The sequence below is a fragment of the Phascolarctos cinereus genome, unplaced genomic scaffold (assembly GCF_003287225.1).
Source record: "Phascolarctos cinereus isolate Bilbo 61053 unplaced genomic scaffold, phaCin_HiC Scaffold_2;HRSCAF=192, whole genome shotgun sequence".
Taxonomy (NCBI): domain Eukaryota; kingdom Metazoa; phylum Chordata; class Mammalia; order Diprotodontia; family Phascolarctidae; genus Phascolarctos; species Phascolarctos cinereus.
In genome coordinates this window covers 369,618,877-369,646,605 of record NW_027555625.1, presented here as the reverse complement: position 1 = coordinate 369,646,605, position 27,729 = coordinate 369,618,877, and the positions used below count along the sequence as shown (strand labels likewise).

At 38.9% G+C, this 27,729-nt stretch overlaps 1 protein-coding gene across 1 annotated transcript in view; it reads left to right on the top strand.

Moving 5' to 3' along the window:
- LOC110220921 (alpha-1-antichymotrypsin-like) overlaps nucleotides 1–27,445 on the top strand; it is a 29,275-nt gene extending 1,830 nt beyond the window's left edge. The window contains exons 2-5 of the mRNA XM_021005208.2: nucleotides 925–1,574; nucleotides 10,247–10,520; nucleotides 14,610–14,757; nucleotides 27,069–27,445. Coding sequence (XP_020860867.1) covers nucleotides 941–1,574; nucleotides 10,247–10,520; nucleotides 14,610–14,757; nucleotides 27,069–27,266 — 1,254 coding nt within the window. The 5' untranslated portion in view covers nucleotides 925–940 and the 3' untranslated portion in view covers nucleotides 27,267–27,445. The remainder of the gene's footprint in view (nucleotides 1–924; nucleotides 1,575–10,246; nucleotides 10,521–14,609; nucleotides 14,758–27,068) is intronic.
- The last annotated feature ends 284 nt before the right edge of the window (nucleotides 27,446–27,729 follow it).

The following is a 27,729-nucleotide window of genomic DNA, read 5'->3' as shown; positions in this document are numbered from 1 at the left end:
GATCCTTCTAGTTCTAGGTCTATAATGAAGTACCTGTGAGATCACAAGTCATCACTTTTCTGAGCATCAGTTTCTTCCTTATAAGAAGATATAAGATACATAAGAAGATGAGATGACCTTGGTTCTAAGATCCCCTCTGGCTCTATCCAATCTTTTATGTATTTTTAGGAATAGATCATGATTTGAAATATCCCATCATTGTCTTACACGGCCCCATCGGTACCCAGGCATGATCAATCAATTCCTTTGAGTCTGCAAAGGCTCTTTATTTTTGAGTAACCCTGATTTACATGCAAACATCCCAGTGCAGAAAGGTCACGCACTAAGCCAACCTTCAGTTATCAGCTGATATCTTAGTAGGTATTAGTAACAATGAGATATTATGTAGGGAAGTGAGGGAGTTTCAAGTGTGTGGGTAAATGAGAGGATTGAAAGGAGAACGAGGAAGGAGGAAAAGGAGTTCATGGGGAAGGACCAAAGACAAACTTTACAGTTTTTTTTTCTACAGCTATCTCAGACCCTGAGAGTAAATAAAGGACTGATAATGACAAGAGTCTCTTCTCCAGCACATTTTATAGAAGAGGAAACTGAGGCAAACAGGGTTAAGTGACTCTCCCAGAGTCATACAGCTAGTAAGTGTCTGAGGCCAGATTTGAACTCCTTAAGATGAGTCTTCCTGACTCCATGCTCAACACTCCACCCCAGGGGTAGGGAGCCTATGGCTTCAAAGCCACATGTGTCCCTCTAGGTCCTCAAGTGTGGCCCTATGACTGAATCCAAATTTGAGGAACTAGAGAGCCACATGTGGCCTCGAGGCTGCAGGTTCCCCACCCCTGTTCTATCCACTGCACCACCTAGCTGCCCAAGTCCAGTCCTGCTTAGCATTTTTCAAGTAATAACTTCAGTAATCCTTCCTTTCCACAGATTAGAGGTTGGAAGAATGCAGCCTGCTTACATTCTGGGGCTGCTCATGGCTGTATTCTGTGTCACTGGGCTGTGTCACCCCAATCCAGTGGAAGCTCAGGCTGGTGACCAGATCCAGGAGGAGCAACAGATAAATTCAGATTTTTCTACACTACAAAACAGTAGTTATGGCTTTGCATTTGATCTATTCAAGTCGCTTGTTTCAAAAAACCCCAAGGAGAATGTCCTTTTCTCTCCCCTGAGTATATCAACTGCCTTTGCCCTCCTGTCTCTGGGGGCTAGAGAAACCACCCAAACTCAGATCCTAGAGGGTCTGAGATTCAACTTGACAGAGACTCCAGAAGCTGAAATCCACAGAGGCTTTCAGCAGCTCATACGCTCCCTCAATCGCCCAAATAAGGTGTTCCAACTAACCACAGGCAATGCCTTGTTTATCGACAAAAGTTCGGAACTGCTAGAGAAGTTCCGGGAAGACACCAAGCTTCTATATTCATCAGAAATTTTGCCTGCTAACTTCAAGAACTCTAATTTGGCAACAGAACAGATTAATGATTATGTAAAGAAGCAAACCAAAGGGAAAATCACGGATTTTTTCGACAGACTTGAGGAAGACACAATAATGGTTCTTGTGAATTATGTATTCTTTAAAGGTAAGAATTATGGGTTCATCTGGATGGTTTATTCTCAAGGGAAAAAAAATTATAAGAATGTTGAGCACATGACCTCACACGTTTTCTCACAGGCAAGCCCCCAAGATTTGTTCCACTGGAGTCTCCTACTAGCTTCTTGCTCCTATCACCTTTCCTCTTGACCCAGGGTGCTCATGATCAAAATTACTGGAGTTAGATTTACAGGACCTGGGTTTGAATCTCTCATTGGCTCTGCACTAGTCACTTTCCTCATCGAGCCTAGTTTTTGTTGTTGTTGTTGTTGTTGTTTTTGTAAAGTAAGGGAGTTGAACTGCATGAGCTCTCTGATCTATGATGAATTGGAAAAAAAAAAAGTAAAGAGCATTTTGTCTTCCCTCCACTTCTGCTTTATGCCTTGACAATTAACATACAGCGATTCTTGTAGATTCTCATTTTGGTTTTTTGTTGTAATCATGGGCTCATAGAATATTAAAGCTGGAAGAGACCTTTTGGATAGACCATCTACATAGGCTCAATAAAGGAAAGGGACTTGCCCCAGGTGACACGTGAAATAAGTGCCAGAGCTAAGACTCAAATTTCTCCCAGTGCTTACTATTCCAGGCTATATATAGGTCAATTGGTCAACAAGAGTTCATTAAATATTTATTATGTGCCAAGAATTGTGTTAAGCGCTGAAGATATAAAGGAAGTCCAAAACAGTTCTTGTCCTCAAGGAACTTAGCTTGGAATGGAGGAAATAGCATGAAAAACAAAACAAAACTATGCGCATAAGATTTATACAGAATAAGTGAAAGATGAGCTGAGAAAGTCATTAATAGCTGAGAGAACTGAGAACGGCTTCCTGCAGAAGGTGGGATTTGAACTGAATCTTGGAGGAAGCCAGGGAAACTAAAAGAAAGAGGTGAGGAGTGAGAAGATTCCAGGCATGGGGGATGCCCAGAGCAAAGACATGGAATTGGGAGTGAGACATTAAACAAGAGACAGCATGAAGGTCAGTAGGGATGCATTGTAGGGTGCAGAAAGGGGAGTAAATTGTAAGAAAACTAGAAAGGAAGGAAGGGACCAGGTTGTGAGAAGCTTTACATGCCAAACATAGGACTTCAGATAAGATCCTAGGTGTAACAGGGAGGAAACACAGAAGGGGTGATGAGAATGAACAAAGAGGATGTTTGTAATGTATTAAGTTATGTGTTGGTTCTGGACCTTGATACAAACATACAAGGTATTAGTCTTTCTTAGCTCCCTCTTCCTTGAATGGAAGGAATTCTTCTCCGGATCTTGTCCTCCTAGGCAGCTGGCTCAGTCCCATCTGGATTGGGTTTTAGATCACACTCTAGGTTCTCATCTAATTTAGGCTCCATTTGGTAAGGCTAATCTGCATTGTCAACCTGTATTAAAAGTGATAGGAGACCAGAATTCTGTCAAGACATTTTTTTTCTTTCCTTTCTCACTTTCTTAAGAGTAGACTTCCTGGGATTCAGGTTATTTGCAAAATGTTTGAAGTTATCTTCCTCAACCTCAAGCCTTTGTGAGTACAAGTCCATGGAAGCCTTTATACCACTGTGCAGGAAGTCCCTCACTACCCAGCTTTAAAAAATTCTTCCTCTTTACTTCAGGCTTCCTATACCACCCTGGAGCTCTGCATGACTCCAGTCCCTTGAAATTCTCTCTTGTCTTTGACCTGTCCTATTCTGGTGGGTTTTCATGAAGTAAATCTATCTACTTGTTGCTTAGGACTACTGGTTCTGCCCTATAGGGTGGCTTCTCCACCTATTGCTATAGGATGACATCAGGACAATTTTCCCTCTGGAGCTATATGGCCAAAACCCATGAAACCTGGACCACAATGATCACTTTTCATTAGCCAATGGTGCTTCTGGCAAAAGTAAACTTACTTTCCAATTCAAAATCCCTCCTACCAATTTTCTGTTCTCCTGGTTTATAGCTCACTGGAAACATTGAGATGATCAGCCACTGGTACTTCACTTTTATTTACTTTTCTAGCAATAATTATAACTCGCAATTATGTATAATGTTAAGTATTCAATGCATTTTTCTCACTATCATCCTGTATCATAAATCCCACTTCTGGGTTCAGAATCTAGGACATGGTACTTTCTCTTTGGTACAGATCACAACCCATCCATACTACTTGATTCGATGCAATTCTTGTTCCTGTCTTTCCATAGACTTTCCATAGACCCATCCTATGGGCTAAAGGCTTTTTTCAATGGCTATGTTGTGGTTATTAGAGCAGCACTGGCTTATCTCTCTATTAATCTTCCCTCTCACAACATGACAACTTCATTTCCCTTTCTGATAGTGCATACACTCATTCATGTATTTTATGCCCTCTCCCAGGTACAAATCTTGCTGCATCTTACTGATGTCTACCATTTGGTCACATGAAATAGTGACTTTTTGGGATCATAATTGTTCGTTATTTATGTATGTTATTGTCAGTAGGATATAAGTGGGATTTAAGAGACGGGTTTTTAGGCCAAAGAGTGGCTTTGGATCATTAGAAGCGTGGAAGAATTTCCCAAATGTAATCCAATAATGTCTTCTATTAATCCTGTTTCCAGCTTTTTGTCCATCTGTAGCATCTACTCAGGGTGTACATGTCGATGTGTGAATATTATGACTCCCTTTTTTTCCTTACAGCTGAGGGTTTAAGTGATACATTTATTATCACACTCCTTATATGAATCTCCAATCTCCTTACATGAAATCCAACAGTCTTTCTTTATACTATACCTCTGATCTTCAACGATTCCTCCCTGGGGTTTTCTAGAATCTGGATTCATAAAAGATAAACATTTTAACATTCAGTAAATACTGCCAGTTCCCCACCAATAAAGGGCATGGTCCAGCACCACAGGCTATTTGTATATTGGCTTAGCCAACTATATGATTACGCAAGCCACTTGTAAGGCCAATGTGCTTTCTTCAGTTGGTTGTTAGAATTTGGGGATGGAAAAAATGGACCACACCCAGATAGGAAGAACTGTTTTCTGTCTCAATTTAACAAATTATAGCTTGTGTTTCCTAGTTTAGTTTAATTCCAAGATTGCTCACGGTATAGCTACAGCAGTGTCCATCAGCATTTCTTAAGCATCTGCTCTGTCTTAGGAGCTGTAGGTGCTAGCATGCAAAGAGAAACAGCTCCTGTGCTCAAGGAACTTACATTCAATTGATGAAGATAGCATGGACACATCCCTTCCTGGGCATGGGAGCTTGAAAACAGTTTATTTTGGTTAATTGAAACTAGTAGAATATTAGAGTTAGCAAGGGCTTCAGAATCATAGAACTAGAACATTTCTGAACTGGAAGGGGCATTAGAATCATAGGATGTAAATGTTAGAATTTAAAAACTATGTTGCAGCTGGAAGGATTATTATCATCTTTCCATTCCATTATATTCTTGTAACTACAGAAAATGAAATGTTAGAAGTGGAAGAGGTCAACCAATCTATTTAAAAGCATTTATCAATGCCACTTATTATATTAAGCTCAAGGAGCTTAAATCCTTTCAGGGAAAACAAAATGAATTTAAAGAAATTAATGAACTAATAAACAAGTAAATAAGTGAATATATGTGTACGTATGTATACACATACAAACATACACACACACGTATGTGTATATATATATGTATATATATATGATACATGCAAAATAAATACAAGATAATTTTAGGAGGTAATACTAGCAGCAAAGAGATCAGAAAATTCCTCATGCAGAAGATAGTACTTAGGGGCAGCTAGGTGGCTCAGTGGATAGAGCACCAGTTCTGGAGTCAGGAGGACCTGAGTTCAAATCTGGCCTAGACACTTGACACTTACTAGCTGTATGACTCTGGGCAAGTCACTTAACCCCATTGCCTAGCCCCTCTCAAAAAAACAAAACAAATAGAAACAGAAGGTAGTACTTGAATTGAGTTTTTAAAAAGCTAGAGATTCTAAGATTTGAAATTGAAGAGGGAGTATATTCTAGGAATGAGTTAGTTCATGGCAGAGATGGAACTAAAAATCTTCTCTCTTGACTTCCAGGCCCCAAACTGTGCCTTGATATTTTCAGGCTTGTTTCATGACACCCTATCTTTTCTCCTACTCTTTTTCTCAAAGAGCACTAGTCCCAGTTCTCCCTCTTTTCACCCAAATTTCCTTCCCTGCTTGGCCCAGCTCACATCTATCACTGTTCCATCATCATTTCTCCTTCAACATAGCCATATAGGTCTATGTGTTTGTTTCATAAACTTTCTGCTGCCACCAATCTGCTACTTTAATTGTTTGGACTGGTTGGAAGAAAACTTCCCAAAAGAAAGGAGCCAGGATCTGGGATTTAGGAGACTTGTGATGTCATCCTGTCATCCTTGACTCACTGTGTAGTCCTGAGCCTTTCATTTGACCTTTCCCTGTCTTAATTTTCTCATCTGTAAAATGAGGATAATAAATGTTCATGAAATACTGTCATTCTTTTATAGTTTTGAATTGTGCATCTTCTCCATTGTACATCACGTATCTTTAGAATTGTTAATGCATTTCAAGTGAAAGAGTATGATTTCTGACTCCTTTGATGTGATCAGTCAAGTTCAATATTTACCTCTGCTCTGATTATTCATTCCTAGGCCATTCCTCAGTATTGAGATTGGATTCATGTATAAAAAAACTAAAAGACATTCCTGTAGTATTTCTTGGGTTCCCACAGCCACACAGTCAGCCTCCAAATGTTCCTGTGCATTCCCTGATGTCCATGTGACAATTATAGCACTATGTTTCCCAAAGTATTGAAGTTCTAGGACTTAGGGGTAAATGAACTGCAGAAGTCCATTTATTTCTGCCTATCTGATTCATTAGTAAGTAGTCATGGAAATGTATTCCTTGGCTCAATTCCAATGCTTAAAATTCATATCAACCGAGACAGTAAAGGCAGAATGAGAATGAAGGATGAGAATGGGCAGAGAGGGACTCATAATACTAGTAACGGTAAGTCTAATGCTCTATATAACATTTGAAGTCCTTCACAATCTCTTCCCTTCCCACCCAGGATACTCCCTCTCCTAACTGAAGCCTGTGCACTGGCTTGTTCCCCATGCCTGTAATACTCTCCTTCCCCACCTCTTACCGCCTGGCTTCCCTGACTTTCTTCAAGACCCAGCTCAAATCCCACCTTCGGCAAGAGGCGTCTCCTACTCTTTGTAGCTGTTTGTGCCTTTCCTTTTGAGATTACCATCCATTTACTCATATAGTTGAACACATTGTACTTTGTCCCTGACATTGAAGTGTCATTTTGGTTCTCTTCAAGAATGAAGGATATTGAGCAGCAGACCTGTATGTACTTAGCTGTTCCCATGTTGTTCCCCATATTAGAATGTGAAGTCTTTGACAGGGATTGTTTTTGCCTTTATCTCCAGTACTTGACATAGTACTTGGCAGTAAGAGGTTAAATGATCCTTGACTGATTTGTGATGATAATGTTACATTATAATATCACATTGCAGTAGACTTTATGGATTTAAAAGGAACTTCTAGCACATTATCTTCTGTGATCCTTACAACAGTTTTGTGAGTTAGGTAGTGCCTGGTATTGAATGTGTAAAGACAAGAATTGTCCTTATTTTACAGATAAGGAAATTGAGACATTGGAAAGGCAAATGAGTGGCCTAGAGTCACATAGTGAGTCAAGAATGACATCCCAAGTCTCCTAACTCTCAGTTCATGGCTTTTCTCTTTTGGGAAGGCATCTACCAACCAGTCCATACTCTGTATCCCAAACCATTAGAGTGTTAGATTGGTGGCAGCAGAAAGTAAAGCACACAGGAAGAGAAAGAGACTGATGGCGGCACTAGGCTTCCAGAATCATTTCAAATTCCTCAGGGTCTGATCACAAGTTCTTTGGGTTGACTCAGTCAAGAGTACCTAATCTCTGGGATTGTTGACTCATGCTACCCAAGCTCATATAAGAAAGAATGAATTAGATGAGAAGACCAAGACATTAATTTATTGTGGGAGGTACAATTGGCCTGTGAACAAGAGTAGTCTGGTTCTCATTATTTACTCAGGCTACTCCCTTTTTTCTGGGAAGATCCCAACTAGAAAAAAAAAAATTACAGTTTGCAGTTGCTTCTATGGATTAGCCTCTTCGGTGAGGCCGACCAATAGTGTCTGTAGTCCTTCTAAAGTAAAGTGAACCCTGAACTCACTCCCTGAACCTGTCTATCTATCTGTGTCTCAGTAGATAAGATAGGTTCACCTTCTTGCTGATCCATTACATTTTGTGTGCTATAATGGCTATGGAAAAACATTTCTTTAAAAATGTGCTATTAATGCTCTTTTTAAAAATGACTGATTCTTCCCAATGACTCTCTTGCTATCAAGAGAATCTCCTTTGTAAAAAGAAGTTAAGCAAAGTGTATGAATACCTTGGCCATGACTTACAGAATATGCCTTATGCCATGTCTGCATGCCACCAGCCCCTTGAAGAGAGGAGGGAAGCCTGCTTTGCTGTTAATGTTTTGAAATGATGGTTGGTTATTGCATTGATCAGATTTCAAAATATCGATCCACTAAGGTCATCCTGCATCCCTAGGATACACTTGGAGGCCTCCTTCTTTGGGTAGAGTTCTTGCTGTGGGGTCTGGCTACATGACCAGCAATTGCTCTGAAAGAAGGGAGGTTGCTTTGGCAGAATTCCCCATCCATAAAGCCAACCTATCCTGGCAGGCTGCTTCAGGTCAAGGGTTTTCAACAATTCAGTCTTTACTACAGTTTATAGATAACGACTTAGTCAGTCACAGAGATCCTGCAAACACTGTGCCCACAGAATTGCCAAAGACTAGTTATGGCTAAAGCTTGTTTTGGCTATAAGGTGATGTCAGGGATGATGTTGGTGGTAGGTAATAGATTTTCAAGGACTGGGGGAGTAATGTAGCTAACGTTTATAGAGTAATATGGATCTATTAGCTCTACTGTTACTAAAAAATGCCCATCCTAAAGAGACAGGATAGAGATTACCATTCCTGCATTACAGAAGAAACTACAGCCCACTGAGGAGAAATGACTTGCTCAGTCACATTGTTATGAAGTGATGATTTATAGACTCAGATCCAGGTCTTCTTACTAAATAATCTTCCATTTAACCTCCCTGCTCTCCAAAACTATGCTGGACCAGGGTGGGGGTGGTAGTATATAGAGGTCAACACTGAACTTGGAGAGCACCAGGCCAATTGCAATTCATGAAGCATGACTTCTCTGCACAACATTTAGAATAAGTAATCAGTAAATATCTACTTGACTATTGCTTATGATAGTGAACTTACTACTTTCCAAAGTAGCTTATTACAATTATATTACATATTACGTATTTTATATATATATATAATATATATATATATATATATATATTATATATATATATAATATACATATGCATGCATATATCCCATATTACATATTATATATCTGATCATTAGAAAGATTTTGTCATTGTTACTTCAAACCAAACTCAGGTTGCTTAACTTTCACCCATTGACTCTAGTTCTGGTCTCTGGTTACTTAACTTCTTTCTGCCTCGATTTCCTCAGTTATAAAATGGGGATAATATTAGCATTTACCTCACAGAGTTTTTCTAAGAATTAAATGACAGAATGTTTGTAAAGTGTCTAGCACAGTGCCTGGCACATAGTAGGTGCTTAATAAATACTTATTCTCTTATTCTCCTTATCTTAGACCCACTTATCTTTCCAGGTTCAATTCCAGTTTTGATTCTCATGTCCTACCTATAATCTCACTCCCTGTTCCCTTCTCTACACATCCTGTTACTTAATTTCATTCACTTGACTGACCTGTAATTGAAGTGACCTCTGACAAAATGGACCAGATTTTGTAAAACGAGGTGCTTGCACTAGATGGCTTCTGAGGTTCCTGGCGGCTCCAAGTCCATGATCATTTGCTTCGGTGTCTCCATATTCTCCAGTGTCTCCAGAAAGGCAGCATGGCCAAGGGGAAGGAGCTCTGGATTTCTCAAAAGAATTGAGGTTTAAACCCTGGCTCTGCACTTGAATGCCTTGTTGAGTTTGTTCATTTAACCTCCATGAGACTCATCTTCCTCATCAGTAAAAAGATGGTGCTGTACTAGAGTAATTCTAGAGCTCTTTTACTTTCTAAATCTATGATCCCATGATCCTTTGCTACAAGATTCTGGGTTTTTTTTTCTCTTTTTTCCCCCCATATTCCTTGACTAAATTTCCTCTGCCCCATGCCAACAAGAACTGTGGAGCAGGAAAATGATGGGATGAGGAAAGGGGAGGGAGTGGTTTAAAATTTTTTTTTCAGGATCCTAGCTAAAAAAAAAAAGTTGTGTCCACAATTTAGAACAGGGATTCTTAATTTGAGTCCAGGGATCCTTGCATAGATCTCAGGGGTTTCATTAAATTGGATTAAAAAATGTACATCATTTTCATTGACTTTTAACCTAATTTTAGCATTTTCTTAAATTATAAATGTAAGCAACAAAATATCATTCAGGCTTCACTGGTCTTTTGCCAAAAGGATTCATGACACATACAAAAATAAAGAGGTATCCAGTTCAGCTTGCCCTGTCTGTAGATATTATGATAAAATGACTCTCATGTGCAATATTTTCCTGTATCTTTTCTTCCCTTTCTTAAGCTAAATGGCAAGAACCATTTGATCCATATGTCACTAGACCGGATAAGTTTTTTGTGAGTGAAGACAAGGTTGTTGAAGTTCCCATGATGCTTCTGAATGAATTTTACCCCCGTGTTTTCCTGGACAAGGAGCTTCTCTGCACAGTTGTAGAGCTGAAGTATAGGGGCAATGCTACAGCACTTTTCATTCTTCCTGATAGAAATAAAATGAAGGATGTTGAAGATGCTCTCAACCCAGAAGTACTGAAAAAGTGGAAAAATTCACTCCGAGAAAGGTAATAATTCATTGTTGACAATCTCTAGCATAGCATCCAGATTTAACATCACTCATTCTTTATTTTAATCTGTGTTCTAATGTTCTTTCCATCCCTAAGGACCCTATTATTTTCTAAACATCATCCTTTACTGTAAATACCACAACAATCCTCAGTAAAATCTTAAGAAAAAGTAAATCTAGGGGCAGCTAGGTGGCACAGAGGATAGAGCACTGGCCCTGGATTCAGGAGGACCTGAGTTCAAATCCAGCCTCAGACACATAACACTTACTAGCTGTGTGACCCTGGGCAAGTCACTTAACCCCTATTGTCCAACAAAAAAAAAAGTAAATCTAGGTGCTTTTTCTGTTTGTTTGTCTTTCTGCCTCTTCTATGCCCAGGGCCTAAGTATTTGCCTATAACCCCAGCTAAGGTATATATGGAAAACTGACATGTGCCTTCCCAATTCTTTTTTTTTAATAAGTAAAATTACAGTTTAGACTTTTGAGCTAGAAAGGGCTGTAGAGATCATCAAATAAATTCATTTTATAGGTGCAGAAACTGAGGCTCAAAAACCAAAATGCCTTGACCAAGGTTACAACTAGCAGACATTCAAACTGATTCCAAATTCAGGAATCTTTCTGACATACCACAGAAGCAAATTACATAAATACCAGAAAACAAACAAACAAAAAACTGCATTAGAAAGGAACCTAAGTCACCTCATTGGAAGACAGATAATAGATCTGATAAATAAATAACCTCACAAAGCTATAAAACTTCAGTGTTTGCAAAATGTTTCCTCATGACAGCCTTGAGAGGTAGATAACATTTCCCTCATTTAATAGATAAGAAAACTGAGGGATTAAGTAATTGTTCAAGGTCATTCAAAAATTCAGTGCCAGAACCTGAACAACATTCCAAGTCTCCTGACTGTCAATCTAAGCTTCTTTCTATTTCACCATGAAGTCAAACTGTGACCTTTTCTGGAGAATGAAATCAGTTCTTGCCTTCCATCCTAGGACTATTTATGTTTTTACTGGACTCCTAGGAGCCAATAATATCCCCAACACACAGGGGGAGGAAACCAACTCATCAATAACTCCATTGCACATCTATTACCACAACAAAGTAAGAAATAAATCAATTTTATTTGATTCAATTTAATTCTTTCAATTCAATTCAATTGGCAGTAGCAGAGCAAAGAATGTTCATAAGGTCTTTGTTGGAATCCCAGCCCAGCTACTACTGGAATGACTTCATTGAGTCACTTCTTTCTCGACTTATTTAACAAAAACTAGTGGCTTTGACTGGATGGATGGGTCTCTAAGATTTCTTTCAACTCAAACATTCTAAATTTTTCAATTCATGACACACCTGTTATGTACCTGTTACGTATGGCATCTATAGAACAGGAAGCTAGGAGATACAAATATAAGCATTAGATAAAAACACATGGATTGTTGTTTATCCTTTGTTCTTGAAGAGTATCAATGACACAGGAGGGTGATGTCTTGATTTGTAAGTGAATTGGATTTAAGTGAGGCAGGGCTGGGCAAAGTCACCAGCCTCACTCTCTCCTGAGCCATCTGAGTATAGTGGCAAGACACAGGAGGACTGGAGATGACCTCAGATGCAGTGGGAGACCTTGGCCTTTCCCATGTGTCAGTTTGTCTGAGGCAACACCCATTCAGTGATTTAAGGCTAGGTAAGAAATGAGGCCAAAGATGCCATTAGTTTGCCCACTCCAAGAAAAAAAAAAATCTAACTGGGATGGGAAGACCCTCAAAGTTTCTGGCCAAAACAGAAACAATTGCTATCTACACTTATTCTGAGCCATCAAAATCCAAACAATGACCAAGTGAGGCTTGGGCTGGGACCTAGTATTGGCAAATCAGTGAGAGCCAGAGTGATTTGGATTCAGGGCACGGTCAAGTAGTTCAATTTGAATCCCAATGGGCTTTATCACAGCCTGGTTTTCCAGAGCTCTGTTTCAAACAAACATAAATGAAACATGGGATAAAAGAGCTAGTTGTCCCAGTTTTTTTTTAAAAAGATAGAATAAATAAATATGGAAGGGGAAAAAAATCTAGCTCCCTAACCCCAAGATATCATGTGAGGCTTCGGTGATCAAAATTTTTATTCATTTGGGTAGAGCACCCACATGTAAAGGTATGAGTACCCATGTGGACAGAAAGAGGGGAGGGAAGAAGGAAGGAAGGAAAGAAAGAAGAAAGGAAGGAACGAAACAAAGAAGGAAGAAAGGAGAATTGCCCGACTGGAACTGGGGATGATAATAGCACCTCCTTCCCAGAGTTGTGCGAATCAAATAAGATATTTGTAAAGGCACAGTGCCTGGCATATAGTAGGTGTTTAATAAATGTTTATTGACTGATAAACTGTCTTACACATTATTGAGGTTCTTGCAGATTCTAACAGTCACCATTCTGAGTATGAAAGTCAGTCAAATATGTAGAAAGTAAAAAAACTGTTCTAACCTTAGAGCTAATTTTGGAAGTGTTTTTTTCCCCTTTTAAACAAAGTCCCTATTACTAATTATTTTGTACCTTTCTTCTAAAAGTGGGAACAATTTAAAAAATCTGATTTACTGAGGACTGCATTAAGGTGGCCTCCAGCAACGTGAGATTTTTCATAAAGATTATGAGATAAAAAATTTAAATATATGAAGAGAGAATGTCGGAATTAGAACATCTCTTAGAACATGGATTGTTAGATAATAGAACATAGCAATGCTAGAACTGGAAGATTTAGAATTAGATTAAAGAATGTTAGAACAGAATTCTAGAACTATAAGAGACCTTAGAACATAGAAATTAGAAAGGCCCAAGTAATATGAGCATACCATAGATCTTTCTTTTGTGTCTTTGGTAGTCTTGCAAAGGAAAAATGATTGAACACACACACACACACACACACACACACACACACACACACACACACTTATTCCACTTAATTCACCATTCAAGGCAATTTGTATGGAGAGATTAAAATGTTAGTTCCCCTATCCTTTTTGAAGCCCTCTTTGAATACTCCAAAGAATTCTTTCCTCTGAATCTCAATAACATAGATTGATGTCACTCATGGACTCTTATCAAATATTGTCTTTTAATATTCATCAAAATTTTTATATTATGGTGTTTTTTTCCCAAATAGATTCCTCAAGGGTAATAATAACAATAATAATAGCTATTTTTATATGTCACCTACTATGTGCCAGGCAGTATGCTAAGCTCTACAAATGTTATCTCATTTGATCCTCACAACGACCCTGGGAGGTTGTTTTCATTGTTATCCTTATTTTACAGTTGAGGAAACTGAGGCAGGCAGGATTAAGTGACTTGCCATGGGTCACACAGCTAGGTAGTATCTGAGGTCAGATTTGAACTCAAATCTTCCTGACTCCCAGCCCAGATCTCTATCCACTGCGTCACCGGGCTGTCTGCCAAAAACTATATACTATTCATCTTCTGTACAATGCTGGGTGCTCTGATGTGGGACCTTGGTCAAATAATTGGTCATTTTTCCCATTTTTAAGATGAGAGAACTGAATAAAGTAATTGCTAAGAAGCTTTTCAATTCTAATACCCTCTGTTCTAAATGCTCCATATTCTAAAGTACCTTAGAACTTTAATATTTCATATTATATGTTCTAACATTCAGTGACTATAAGGCCCTTTTCAATTCTGACATTCTTGTGATCTAACATTCTTTTTTTGGTAAATTTTTTATTCCTTTTAAACTTAAGTACAAAATGAGAAAAGAAAAGAAAAATAATATTTCCACATATACAGCAGAACATAAGAGAGGCTTCAATAAAAAAAAATGTGGTCTAACATTCTGTGATATGAAGATACTAGCTATCTAGTCTAACTTTCAACATGCTAACATGCCAAGATTTGAAGGCCCTTTTAGTTTTGACAACAAGTTCTCTTCTAGCTCTAAGAGTCTCTGTCTAGGGTCCTAATGTGTTCAATAAATACTTGTTAAACTGAATATCAAGATGGTTTCGTGGGTTTACTCATTCCAAAGGTTCTAGAGAATAAAATGGTCACAGTGCTCTTTTCTCATTCTTTTTTTTTTCTCTTACAGAGAGGTCAATCTCTTTTTGCCAAAATTTTCAATCTCTAATGACTACTCACTGGAGGAGATACTTCCCACTATGGGTATTGAGGAAGTCTTTACCGACCAAGCTAATCTTTCTGGAATAACTGGACAAAACAACCTCAAAGTTTCCAAAGTAGGTTCAACAATTTTAAATGATTCCTTCTCAAGTTTTTAGGTGCAGAGATTGAGGTGGGCAAGATATCGAGTTCTGCTTTGGTAAGGTAGGTGAATATGGTCATGCTGGTAACATTGCAGTAGTATAAATAATGATAAAAATATATGCTTATGCGTCCCACGGACTCCTATAATTCTTGTAAATTCCATAGAACCCAGAATAAGATAGCTTATTATCATAGCCCATGTTTTCAAATACAATCTGGCTCCCACAAAATATAGTAATAATCCACATACCTATAAGGTATGAAGGTTAACAAAGTATCTGCATCACAATAACCTTTTGAGGTACCTAGTGAAAGAATTATTCCTGTAAAGATAAGGAAAACTTGCCACAAGTCATACAGCCAGGTTAGATTTGAATTCACTTCTTCCTGACCTAAGTCAGAAAGACTTTGGCAATGGGAAGCTTTGAGGGGAAATGATTTGCTGAAGAACACAAAGCCAATGAATGGCAGACTCATTTGAGCTACAGGTCCAACACCTAATAAATAATAATCATAGCTAGCAGAAAAACCCAAATGAAGTCACAAAGAGTTGGACGTGGGTGGGAAAAAAAGCATTTATATAGTTCTTTAAGATTTTCTAAGAGCTTTATATATTCTCTCATTTGATACATAATAACCCTAAGAGGTAGGTGCTATTATCTCCATTTTACAGATGAGGAAACTAAGGCAGAGTCTGTGACTTATCCATGTCACATAGCTGATAAGTCTCTGAGGCTGAATTTGAACTCAGGTCTTCCTAATTCTAGGCCTGGTGTTCTATCCACTGTACCACCTAGCTTAATGTATAAAGTGCCCGAGGGAAAGCGAAAACAGAAATGGAAGAGAAAACCATAAAAAAAGCAAACTGTAGCAAGTTCCCTAATAAATATTGGCACAAAAATTTGAAATAAAATACTAGCAAGAAGACTAAAGCCATATATCACAAAGATCATATGGTATGACCAGGCTGGATTTATACCAGGAATGCAGGGCTGATTCAGTATTAGGAAAACCATAAGCATAACTGTCTATATTAATAACAAAACAAAAAATATCATATGTTTATAACAAAAGATGCAGAAAAAGCTTTTGACAAAATACAGCACCAATTTATATTAAAAGTATTAGAAAATTTAGGAAAAATGGAGCTTTTCTTAAAATGATAAGTAGTATCTTTCTAAAACCAAGAGCAAGCATTCTCTGTAATGGGGATAAATGAGAAGCCTTTCCAATAAAAGCGGTGGTGAAGAAAGTATGTCCATAACCTCCATTATTTTTCAGTATCAAACTAGAAATGCTTGCTATAGCAATAAGACAAGAAAAAAAATTAAAGGTCCAGAATATCAAGGGAATCAATCCAAAAAAGTGAAAGGAAGTAGCTTAGCAGTACCAGTTCTCAAACTATCCTATAAAGTAGTAGTCATCAAAAGAATCTGGTACTGGATAAAAAATAGAATGATTGATTAATGGAATAGATTAAGTAAATGACCACCATAACCCAGTGTCTGATAAACCCAAAGGTCTTAGCTATTAAGGCAAGAACTGCTGGGAATACTGGAAAGCAACCTGGCAGAAACTAGACATAGACCAACATCTCACGCCATATATGAAGATAAGTTCAAAATGATTTCATGATTTAGACATAAAAGGTGATATCATAAGCAAATTAGGGAAGCATGGAAAAATTATCTGACAGATCTATGGATAAAGGAAGAGTTCATGACCAAATAAGATACGGAGAGGATCATGAGAGGTAAAATGGTTGATAATTTGAAACCAAACTGTGCATACCCTTTAATCCGGCAATACCACTACCAGGTCTGTAACCCAAAGAGATCAAAAAGAAAAAGGAGCTATACACACAAAAATATTTATAGCAGTTCTTTTTGTGGTGGCAAGGAATTAGAAATTAAGGAGATGTCCTTTCTATTGTGAGACAGCTGACAAGTTGTGGCATATAATTGGGATGGAATATTATTGTGCTGTTATAAATGGCAAAGGGGATGACTTCAGAAAAACCTGGGAAGATTTTTATGAATTAATGCAAAATCAAATGAGTAGAACTAGTAGAACATCATACACAGTAACAGCAATAGTTTAATGATAATCAACTGTGAAAGACTTAGCTATTTTGGTCAATACAATGATTCACAACAAAGCGCTCATGATGAAAAATACTGTTAACCTTCAGAGAACTGATGAACTCTGAGTACAGTGTGAAGAATATTTTTTCACTTTAATTTTCTTGCTTTTTTGGTGATATAGCTAATGTAGAAATATGTTTTGCATGACATCATACATATAATTGGTATCATACTTCTTGCCTTCTCAATGGATGGGGGAGGAGGCAGATGGAGGAAGAAAATCTGGAACTGAAAATAAAAATGAAAAAAAATTACCTGACGTAGGTGGGACCATAGATGTAGTGCTGGAAAGATCCTCAGAGGCCCTCTAGTAGAAACCCTATCATTTCACAAATGAGGAAACTGAGGCCTAGGAGGGTAGGTGACTCATTCAATTGCCACAGCAACGCTGTGAGATATATGCTATTATTTTAATAGCATTTACCTTCCAGCTAGGTGGTGCAATGGATAGATCACAGGACTTGGAGTTAGAAAGAATTGAGTTTGAATCCTGTCTCAGACATTCTCCGGCTGGGTGAGCTTGGACAAATCACTTAACTTTTCTGTGCCTTGTTCTTCCTTATCTGTAAAACTGGGGATAATAATAGCACCTGTGTCATAAGGTGGCTGTAAGGATCAAATGACTTAACATAGGTAAGACACAATGCAAACTTTCGAGGACTATCTTAACAATAGCTGTTATTCTTTTCAAGATGAGAAAATTGAGTCCAAGAGAGATTAATAACTGGCCTGAGGTCCCAGTTTCTGAGACTGAATTAAAACGTAGGTCTTCCTGACTGTAAATCCAGTACACGCTTACTCCACCACAAGCTTCTGATTTCCTAGGTATGTGACTGTGGGCAGACCAGTTCTCTTTTCTCATCTTCATTTTCATCAGCATTGGATTTACAAGGTTGTTGTGAGGAAATTGCTTTGCAAGCCTGAAAGGAATAGATAAATTAGTTGTTATTCTTCAAAGTATGTAAGATGATGCTGAAAATTCAGTTTGATATCTGATTGTGGAGGGCCTTGAATGCCAAGTTAAGAATTTTGTTTGTTGTTCAGGGGAATCATCTTCCCTTGACAGCTATGTCACAAAGAAGTCCCATGGTTCCTTGAATCATGCCAGATAATTTCAAATAAGCCCAATGTTGCTTCAGGGCCACTCCAAATAAGCTTATCCTGACAGATGGATTTTCAGAATGACATTATTAATACACAGTAATGTAACGCCTGGGTACACATCTGCAGTGGATGATTGCCCTTCATAATTAAATGCACCTTTGGTTGGTGCTGCATTTTTCTACTATTGAAGATCCTTTTCCGTCCAAGCCCCACAGTTTCCTTAGAGATCAGGGAGATCACTTGCTGAATGTTTCAGCATCGTCAGCCCACAAAAATGGGCTTCTTGCTCTTTAACAGTTTTGTTACTGTTATGGATGTGTATTCACTTCCTAAACCGCACCCCCCAAAGAGTCCAAAAAGTCTGATTCCTCAGCTCTGTGAAGACAGCTTAAATGTTTGCACATACAGTTCTAATAATCAATCAACAAACATTTAGTAAGTGCTTCCTTTGTGCCTGACACATCTGTGCTGCTGACTGAGCCCAGTAAATGCACTGACTTTCAGTCTTCTAAGCATCCTTAATTGTAGCACATTATTAGCAAGGGTAGGGTTCTGGGACCTTAGAGTTTTCTATTTCCTGTTGGAATGAACAAAATTCCCAAACTTCTAAAGCTGTCTCTGTTTGAGCCAGTGTGGTAGAGTGGAAAGAGCCCTAGCCAGACAATCAGAAGGCATGGATTTGAGATCGTGGGCAAGTCATTTCATTTCTCTGTGAGTTAATTTCCTTTTCTTTAAAGTGATTATTGAGAGTGAGAGGGGCACAGTGTTAAATTAGAAAATCTCTGAGGTTCCTTCCAGTTCTAATATCCTTTCTCTATGCCCCTTTCTTTCACACACAATACACCTGGCACCATCCTGATATTTACATGTGTCATTCCTGTCCTTTCCATTGTTAATTTAAGTACCTATTGGACAGCTGATGCGGTTACATGGCTCTGTGGATAGAATGCCAGTACCAGTCAGGAAGACCCATCTTCACAAATTCAAATTTGGCTTTAGACACTGAACTAGCTGTGTGACTCTGGGCAAGTCACTTAACCTTGTTTGCCTTGGTTACTCAACCATAAAATGAGCTGAAGAAGGAAATGGCAAATCAGTCCAGAAAACCCCAATTGGGGTCATGAAGAGTCAGACATGGGTGAAAAAACAACTGAACAAAAGAATTGGACAGCTGCGCAGCACAGCACTTTTTCTGTTGCTACATTTTCCACAGGAAATTTATTTTTTTTATATCAATTGAGGTTAGCTCATTAGAGTCCCTTCTCCAGCACTCTTGAATCTGGAAGTCTGCCTTGGCATCAGTGTATATGTACTGGAAAGTGAACTTGGGATTAAAAAAAAATCATCTAGGACCCAGAAGTGGCTGCTTACATGGCAACAACCAGGCTTCGGCAAGGGTCATTCACACAAGGGCAGAAATGACTTAATTTTTGTCCTTTTATTTTCAGTGCCTCGCACAATGATGGATGCATAGTAGGTGTAAAATAAATATTTGTCTAATGCAAGATGGAATGACATGAGAGAATGAACACTGGTTCAAATTCCCTTTAAAAAGAGCTATGGAGTTTGCCACATTTATTCACCCAGTTCAGCTATTAGCCAAATTGAATAGTGAGAGCTGGAGCCTAAATTATTAGAAGGTATCCCCACCAGGAAAAAGACTTAGAGGTGTAGTGGTTTAAACACCAGCCTTCTGGCCAAAAAATATACTTAAAACACACATTTAAATTTAATCTTCATTATTAACATTTTCTCCATTTTCTTAAGTTTAAGAAATGGGCCCAACAATAAATTTATAGTGCTTGTCAATTTCCAAGGTGTAAATGCTTACATGAAAAATTTAACAATCAGCTCTCTGGAACCAATTCAAGCTGGCTTCAGCCTCTTCTGAAAACAAAGAACCGCCCTTCCACCCCCACTGGAGATTGGATCTTCTGAGACCACGCCTCTCTCCTCCCTTCCCACAGGGATTTAATTCACTCACTTTTGTTACTTCTTCCTTGTTACAAAAAGTTCATATTGATGAGTGAGTGAACACTTACCCAAACCATCCTATCCAGTTGACCCTAGACCATCCTTTACAATTCTTCTAGCCGGGTATCCATCTATTAGGTGTGATCCCATGCCCGTCTGTGACTTCTAACTCTCCTAACTGCTCTGTGCTTTGTTACAAGTTCTCACAGATCCCTAGCTCTTTGCTTGGGCAAATGAAGTTTGTTTTGTTTCCTATGTTTCCAACTATGTATGCACAGAAGTGCCTCCAGAGGGAACGGACATTCACATTCTAGATCATCACTTAAAAAAAAATGCACACATTCATGCATATAGAGGAAAAGTCCAAATAGGTTAAATTATGACAATGGAAAAAAAATTTTTTTTAAAGTTAAGAAATGAAGAAAGGCATCTGCTCAAGAAGCTTCAGTGGTTCTTTATTGCCTTCAGATAAAGCCTATTTAAAGCCTATCACAATCTTGTTCCAACCCATCTGCCAGACAGATTTCACATTATTCTGGTTCACTATGTTCTTATCAAACTGGCCTCCTTATGGTTCCATGCACAAGACATTCCATCTTCCATTTCCTTTGCATAGGCTATCTCCCATGCCTAACATGTTCTTCCTCACTTTTGCCTCTTGGAATCCCTCTTCCCTTTAAGAATCATCTCAAATTCCACCTTCTATTGCGATCTTTCCTGTTAACACTGCTTTTCTAGCTCTGAAAAGACTTTGCACATAATTTGTCCTTGTTTCCATACTTCTTATTCTAGCCACCTCCTTCCATTTTCCAATTTACATACAATATCTCATTTCATCCTGAAGTCAATGTGTGGGGAAAGAAGTGTAATTATGAAAGTACCTCTATACTTGTAACTTAGTCATGGGAGTATCATAAAGTGAATTCATTTCAAATTCCTATTCTATTAAATCTGTTATTCAAATTGTTACCTTTTTTTTTTTTAAATCTCTGTATTCTCTGTGGGATCCCATAGTGAGAAGAAATTGCTCAAACAGCAAGTTAGCAAAGAATGAGAGGAGATAAAAGTGACTTTGAACTCTAAAAACCCTCAAAATTAATTTCTTAATAATAGAGTTGTCGTTGTAGGCAACACAGAATAGTAGGGAGAGTTTTAGTTTTGTGTCTGAATTTGAATACCTGCCATGACGTTATATGCCAGTTAATTTTTTTCATTATTTTTAGCTTTCAACAGTCACTTCCATAAGCCTTTGAGTTTTAAATTTTCTCCCCCTCTCTCTCCACCTCCCTCCCCAAGATAGCATGCAATCTGATATATGCTATACATATACATTCCTATTAAACATATTTTCACATTAGGCATGTTGTAAAGAAGAATTAGAACCAATAAGAGGAACCACAAGAAAAAAGAAACAAAACAAAACAGCATAGGAAAAAAAAAGAGCAAATAGCATCCTTCCATCTGCATTCAAACTCCACAGTTCTTTTTCTGAATGTGGTTAGCATTTTCCATCACGAGACTTTTAGAGATGTCTTAGATCCTTGCATTGCTGAGAAGAGCTAAATCTATCAAAGTTAGTCATCGCACAACTGGCTGTTGCTGTGTACAATGTTGTCCTGGTTCTGCTCACTTCACTCAGCATCAGTCCATACAAATCTTTCCAGGTTTTTCTGAAGTCTGCTTGCTCATTATTTCTTATACCACAACTTGTTCAACTGTTGCGCAATTGATTGGCATCTCCTCAATTTCCTATTCTTTGCCACCACAGAAAGAGTGGCTATAAATATTTTTGTACATGTGGGTCCTTTTCCCATTTTTATGATCTCTTTGGTATGCAGCCCTAGAAACGCAATTGTTGGGTCAAAGTGTATGCACATTTTTATAGCCTTTTGGGCATAGTTCCAGATTGCTCTCCAAAATGGTTGGATCATTTCACAGCTCTACCAACGATGTATTAGTGTTCCAACTTTCCCACATCTTCTCCAACATTTATCATTTTCTTTTTTTGTCATGTTATCCAATTTGATAAGTGTGATGTGGTACTTCAGAGTGGTTTTGATTTGTATGTCTCTAATCAATAGCGATTTAGAGCATTTTTTTCATATGACTACAAATAGCTTTAATTTCTTCATCTGAAAACTGCCTATTCATATCTTTTGATCATTTATCAATTGGGAAATGACTTGTATTCTTATAAATTTGACTCAGTTCTCTAACTGTTTTAGAAATAAGGCCCTTATCAGAGACACTGGTGGTAAAAATTCTTTCCCAGTTTTCTGCTTCCCTCCCAATCTTGGTTACATTGGCTTTCTTTGTGCAAAAACTTTTCAATTTAATGTGATCAAAATTATTGAATTTTCATTTCATAATGTTCTCTATCTCTTGTCTGTTCATAAATTCTTCTGTTCTCCATAACTATGACAGGTAAACTATTTCTTGCTCTCCCAGTTTGCTTATGGTATCAGCCTTTACATCTAAATTGTGTACACATTTTGACTTTATTTTGGCATGTAGTGTAATATTTTGGTCTATGCCTAGTTTCTGCCACACTCTTTTCCAGTATTCCCAGCAGTTTTTGTCAGATAGTGAGTTCTTATCCCAGAAGCTTGGGCCTTTGTGTTTATCAAACAGTAAATTGCTATAGTCACTGACTACTGTGTCTTGTATACCTAACCTGTTCCACTGATCCACCACTCTGTTTCTTGGCCAGTACCTAGTAGTTTTGCTGATTACTGCTTTATAATACAATTTAAGATCTGGGTACAGCTAGACCACCTTCTGGCCCATTCTATCTATAAAAGGGGATTGTGATTGTGATTTCCACTTTTGAGAGGAGGAGGAAGAAGGCCACTTCTCTTTTACTCTCCTCTCTCTGAGAAAGGTATCAGACTAGAATTATAGCTGTCCACTGTATATCACGGGGCAGCTAAGTGGCACAGGGGATAGAGTGCCAAACCGGAGTCAGGAAGACATGAGTTCAAATCCAGTCTCAGATGCTAGCTGTGTGAGAAGTCACTAAGCAAGTCACTTAACTTCTCTGTGCCTCAATATCCTCAACTGTAAGATGGAGATAATGATAGCACTTTGTACAGTGCCTGGAACACAGTCGGTACTATATAAATGCTTATTTCTTTCCCCTCCCTTTCTGGGGAAGCAGGTACTGGGGACCGCAGGGGCTAGCTTTCTTCACAGAGCTGCAATTCCAGATCTCTTGTCTGCCATTCAAATGCCACCCTTGCCTCTTGAACTCTGACTATCTCTGCAGTCTCTCCACCAAGCTGAAAGCCAGATCTCCTGCCACACATGCAGCAGGCAGTACAAGAGGGCCAGCCTCCAGAGAACTGGCCCGAGCTCACCTCGGCCGGGATGGGGCTACTTTACAATCCATTTAAATAACATTCGGAAGCTCCTTTTCTGTGGTCAGGTCCGTGAAGCACAAATTCCCTTACAAAAGAAGGAAGGCATAGACATGAGGAAGATTCTGGAGGACATGAGGACAGGATAGGGAAAATAGGGTTGGGAGATTTAAAGTGATAAGGAGGCTGGGGGAAGAAAGAAAAAAGTTAAAGGGAAAAGATGAGAAGGCGAAAAATATGAAGAAGGTACGAGGGAGAGGATAAGGAAGAGAGGATGAGAAGGTGGGAAGGAAGAATAATGAAGTGTATGAGGAGAGTGGAAGGATATTAAAAAGAGGATAATGAGGATGGAAGAAGCTATGGCAGCAACTATCCAGAGCAATTACCAACTGTCTGGAGCAATTAAATTTTCTCAGAAATAGAGGAGAAATATTAAAGTTCTTCCCTCTCCCTCCTACATTTCCCAGCACTGCTTTCAACAGATAGTGATCTTAGGATCTTTTAGCAATGATGCTCCCTCTGACAACATTGATTTGGCCATAAGATATCCCAAGAGCTCCTGGGGCCCAGTACCCAAGGTCCATGCAGGACTTCTCCAAGCATCCTTCATGATATGGTTCCCTCTATCTCCACCTCCAGGTTTGGCAATGTTGTTTTTCCCCTTATAAGCAGTCCATAGAGCTGTGCTAGATGTAGATGAGGCTGGCACAGAAGCTGCCGCTGCCACAGGCATGATGATTGTCACCTCTTCAGCGAGGTGGTCTTTACCTCAAGTCATTAAATGTAATAGTCCATTCCCGGTGGTTGTGTTTAATGAAAGTAACATGCTTTTTATGGGGAAAGTCAACAACCCCCAAAATGCATAGCCCTCTTAAAGAAGAAAGGCTGAGAGATGAGGAACTAAAAGACTTGGAAGTAAAGGGAACAGGAGATCTACTTCCAAGGTCAGCCTGTCATATACTGGATGGCCCAAGGCTAGTTCCTTAGTCTCTGCAAACATGACCTTCCACATTTGTTTAAAAAAAAAAAAAGAAAAGGCCATCCTGACATTCCTTGAGGTGTGTATTGGTTGTGTAATAACTTTTTTAAATATTTAAGCAATTATTGGCAAAGTTAGGCACCATTGCCTTAACAATAAAAGGTTACAGGTATTTTTCATTATAATAAATCAATAATTAAGAAACAACATTCTTTGAACACATTTTTTTTTCTTCATTCACTCATTCATTGAGCTTTAGTTTCCTTATCTGCAAAATGGGAATGATAGTCGGGTAGGGTTGTTGTGAAGAAAGTCCTTAGTGGACCTGAAAGCATTATAGATGTTTGAATTATTATGCATTGAATATTTTTTAGGCACCTACTAAGAACATAAACCAGGACCTCTTCCTTCAATGAGGTTACAGTCTGTAAGAATACGACAGTGACATATTCGACTAGAATGTAAATTCGAATGTTATAGGCGGAAACGTAGGTTCGAAGTGCTATAAGAAATTGGAGGAGAAAGAAGCTGTTTTGTTGCTGTTCTGTCATTTCAGCTGTCTGACTCTTCATGACCCCATTTGGGGTTTTCTTGGCAAAGATACTCAAGTGGTTTGCCATTTACTTCTCCAGCTCATTTTTACAGATGAGGAAACTGAGGCAAATAGGGTTAAGTGACTTGCCCAGGGTCACATAGTGTCTGAGGCTAGATTTGAATTCAGGAAAGTAAGTCTTCTTGACTCCTGGCTCAGTTCTCTATCCACTATGGCACCTAGCTGCCTTGGGAGAGTGATAAAAATAGTTTTGCGGGAATTGTGTGACCACCAAGATTGCAAAATAAATCATTTGTGCTGTCAACCAGACTGGAACCAGCCTCTAACCTATGGGGGGGCTGGAGCCAAACAGAGCAGGGTAAAGATGGAAGAGTCAGAAATCAAACAGAAGTTTAATTTCAAAGTGAAAGAAGTAGCTTTCAGGCAAGGATGTATGTGCTGGAACCCCTCTCCTATTGGGGGGAACCTGAGGCAGTGTGGGGAGAGATCTCTATACTTTACCAATGCCTACACAGTGAGCTGTAATCCTGACAATGAGAGGTAACAGAAACAAGGAGACAAGTTTGATTCATAGCAGGGCTTCATGACCACAACAACAGCAGGTGCCTGTCCCAGCTCAGAGAACATCTGGTGCTGCTCAAAGCAATACAATAATTATATGAAACAATTCTGGGATTTTGCTATGGCTGGGATCATCCAGAGGTTGAGCGCAAAGGATTGTTGGTATGCCAAGCTCAGAGCACAGCTTGCTTGATGGGCCTTAGTTCTGGAAAACAGGGTGTTTCCTAATATCTCGACTTTTTTTCCTCCCTCTCTCATTTTGTTATGTGCACAACCACCAAGGCCCTGATTCAAGCATGCGCATTTTCTCCCTCTACATTCTTGGTCTCCCCCACCCCTGCCTTTTCTGCTGGCAAGCAGACAATGGCTAGCAATGACACATGGGACACATTTTCAAGATAGGGAAGTTCCCTTAAGGAACTAAGCCCCTCGGCAACATCTCATCCTGGCCCAATTGACCTCTTTTGGCATCTTGGCTTATACCTGCCTCTACTTTACTGGCCAGAAGAGAGAGGTTCTTTCAGACCTCCTCCCTTTGGCCAAAAGAGGGAAATGTCAAGATATTAGGAGACACCCTGTTTTGCAGAACTAAGGCCCTGCCAGCAAGCCGTGCCTTGAGCTTGGCATAACAACAATCCTTTGCACTCAACCTCTGGATGATCCCAGTCACAGCAAAATCCCAGAATTGTTTCATATAATTATTGTATTGCTTTGACCAGTACCAGATGCTCTCTGAGCTCACACAGGCATCTGCTGTTCTGGTCATGAATCCCTGCTGTGAATCGAACTTGTCTCCTTGTTTCTGTTACCCCTCATTGTCATATGTATAAGTATTGAGGTCTATCCACATTAAAGCAGGCCACCCCCCCCCGACCAGGGGTGGGGCTCTAGCACATATGTCCTTGCTTGCAAGCTGTTTCTTTCATTTTGAATTTTTTCAATTTTTTTTTTAGTGAGGCAATTGGGGTTAAGCGACTTAAGAAAAAACAATGAAGTGTATGAGGAGAGTGGAAGGATATTAAAAAGGGGATAATGAGGATGGAAGAAGCTATGGTGGCAACTGTCCAGAACAATTACAAACTGTCTGGATTAATTTAATTTTCTCAGAAATAGAGGAAGGGGCAGCTAGATGGCACAGTTGATAGAGCATAGGCCCTGGGGTCAGGAGGACCTGAGTTCAAATCCAGTCTCAGACACACAATATTTCCTGGCTATGTGACTCTGGGCAAGTCACTTAATCCCAATTGCTTCACAAAAGAAAAGAAAAGAAAAGAAAAGAAAAGAAAAGAAAAGAAAAGAAAAGAAAAGAAAAGAAAAGAAAAGAAAAGAAAAGAAAAGAAAAAGAAAAAGAAAAAGAAAAGAAAAAGAAATAGAAGAGAAATATTAAAAAGTTTTTCCCTCTCCCTCTATATTTCCCAGCACTGATTTCAACATGGTAGTGATCCTAGGATTCCGTTAGGGAAACTGCATTTGATTTGGCCACAAGTTACCCCCAAAGCTCCTGTGGTCCAACATACTCAAAGCCCATATGGGACTTCTGCCAGCATCCTTCGTGATATGGTTGTCTGTATCTCCACCTCCAGGTTTGGTAATGTTGTTTTTCCCCTTACAGGCGGTCCACAAGGCAGTGCTAGATGTAGATGAGGCTGGCACAGAAGCTGCAGCTGCCACAGGCATGAAGATTGTCCCTTCTTCAGCAAGGTGGCCTGCACCTCTAGAGATTAAATTTAATACTCCATTCCTGGTGTTTGTGTTTGATGGTAATAACATGCTTTTTATGGGAAAAGTCAACAACCCCCTAAATGCATAGCCCTCTTGAAGAAGAAAGGCTGACAGGTCAATAACGAAAAGACTTGGAAGTAAAAAGAACAGGAGATCTACTTCCAGGCCAGCCTGTCATATGCCGGGTTACCTGAGGCTAGTCCCATACTCTCTGTAAACATGACCTTCTACATTTGTTGGGAAAAAAATAAAGTCATCCTGACATGCCTTGAGGTATGTATTGATTGCATAATAACCTTTTGTAACAGAGAATTCTTTCTTTTTATTGTTTATAGTTATTTCATTTTTACGGTATTTTATTTTCTACCCAGTTACATGTCAAGAAAATTTTTAACATTCATTTTTACAAGATTTTGAGTTCCAAATTTTTCTTCCTCCCCCCCTTCTGAAAATGGTAGGCAGTTTTATATAGTTTATAATGTGCTATCATGTAAAAATATTTCCATAGTAGTTACAAGTTGTGAAAGAAGAAACAGATCAAAAAGAAAAAA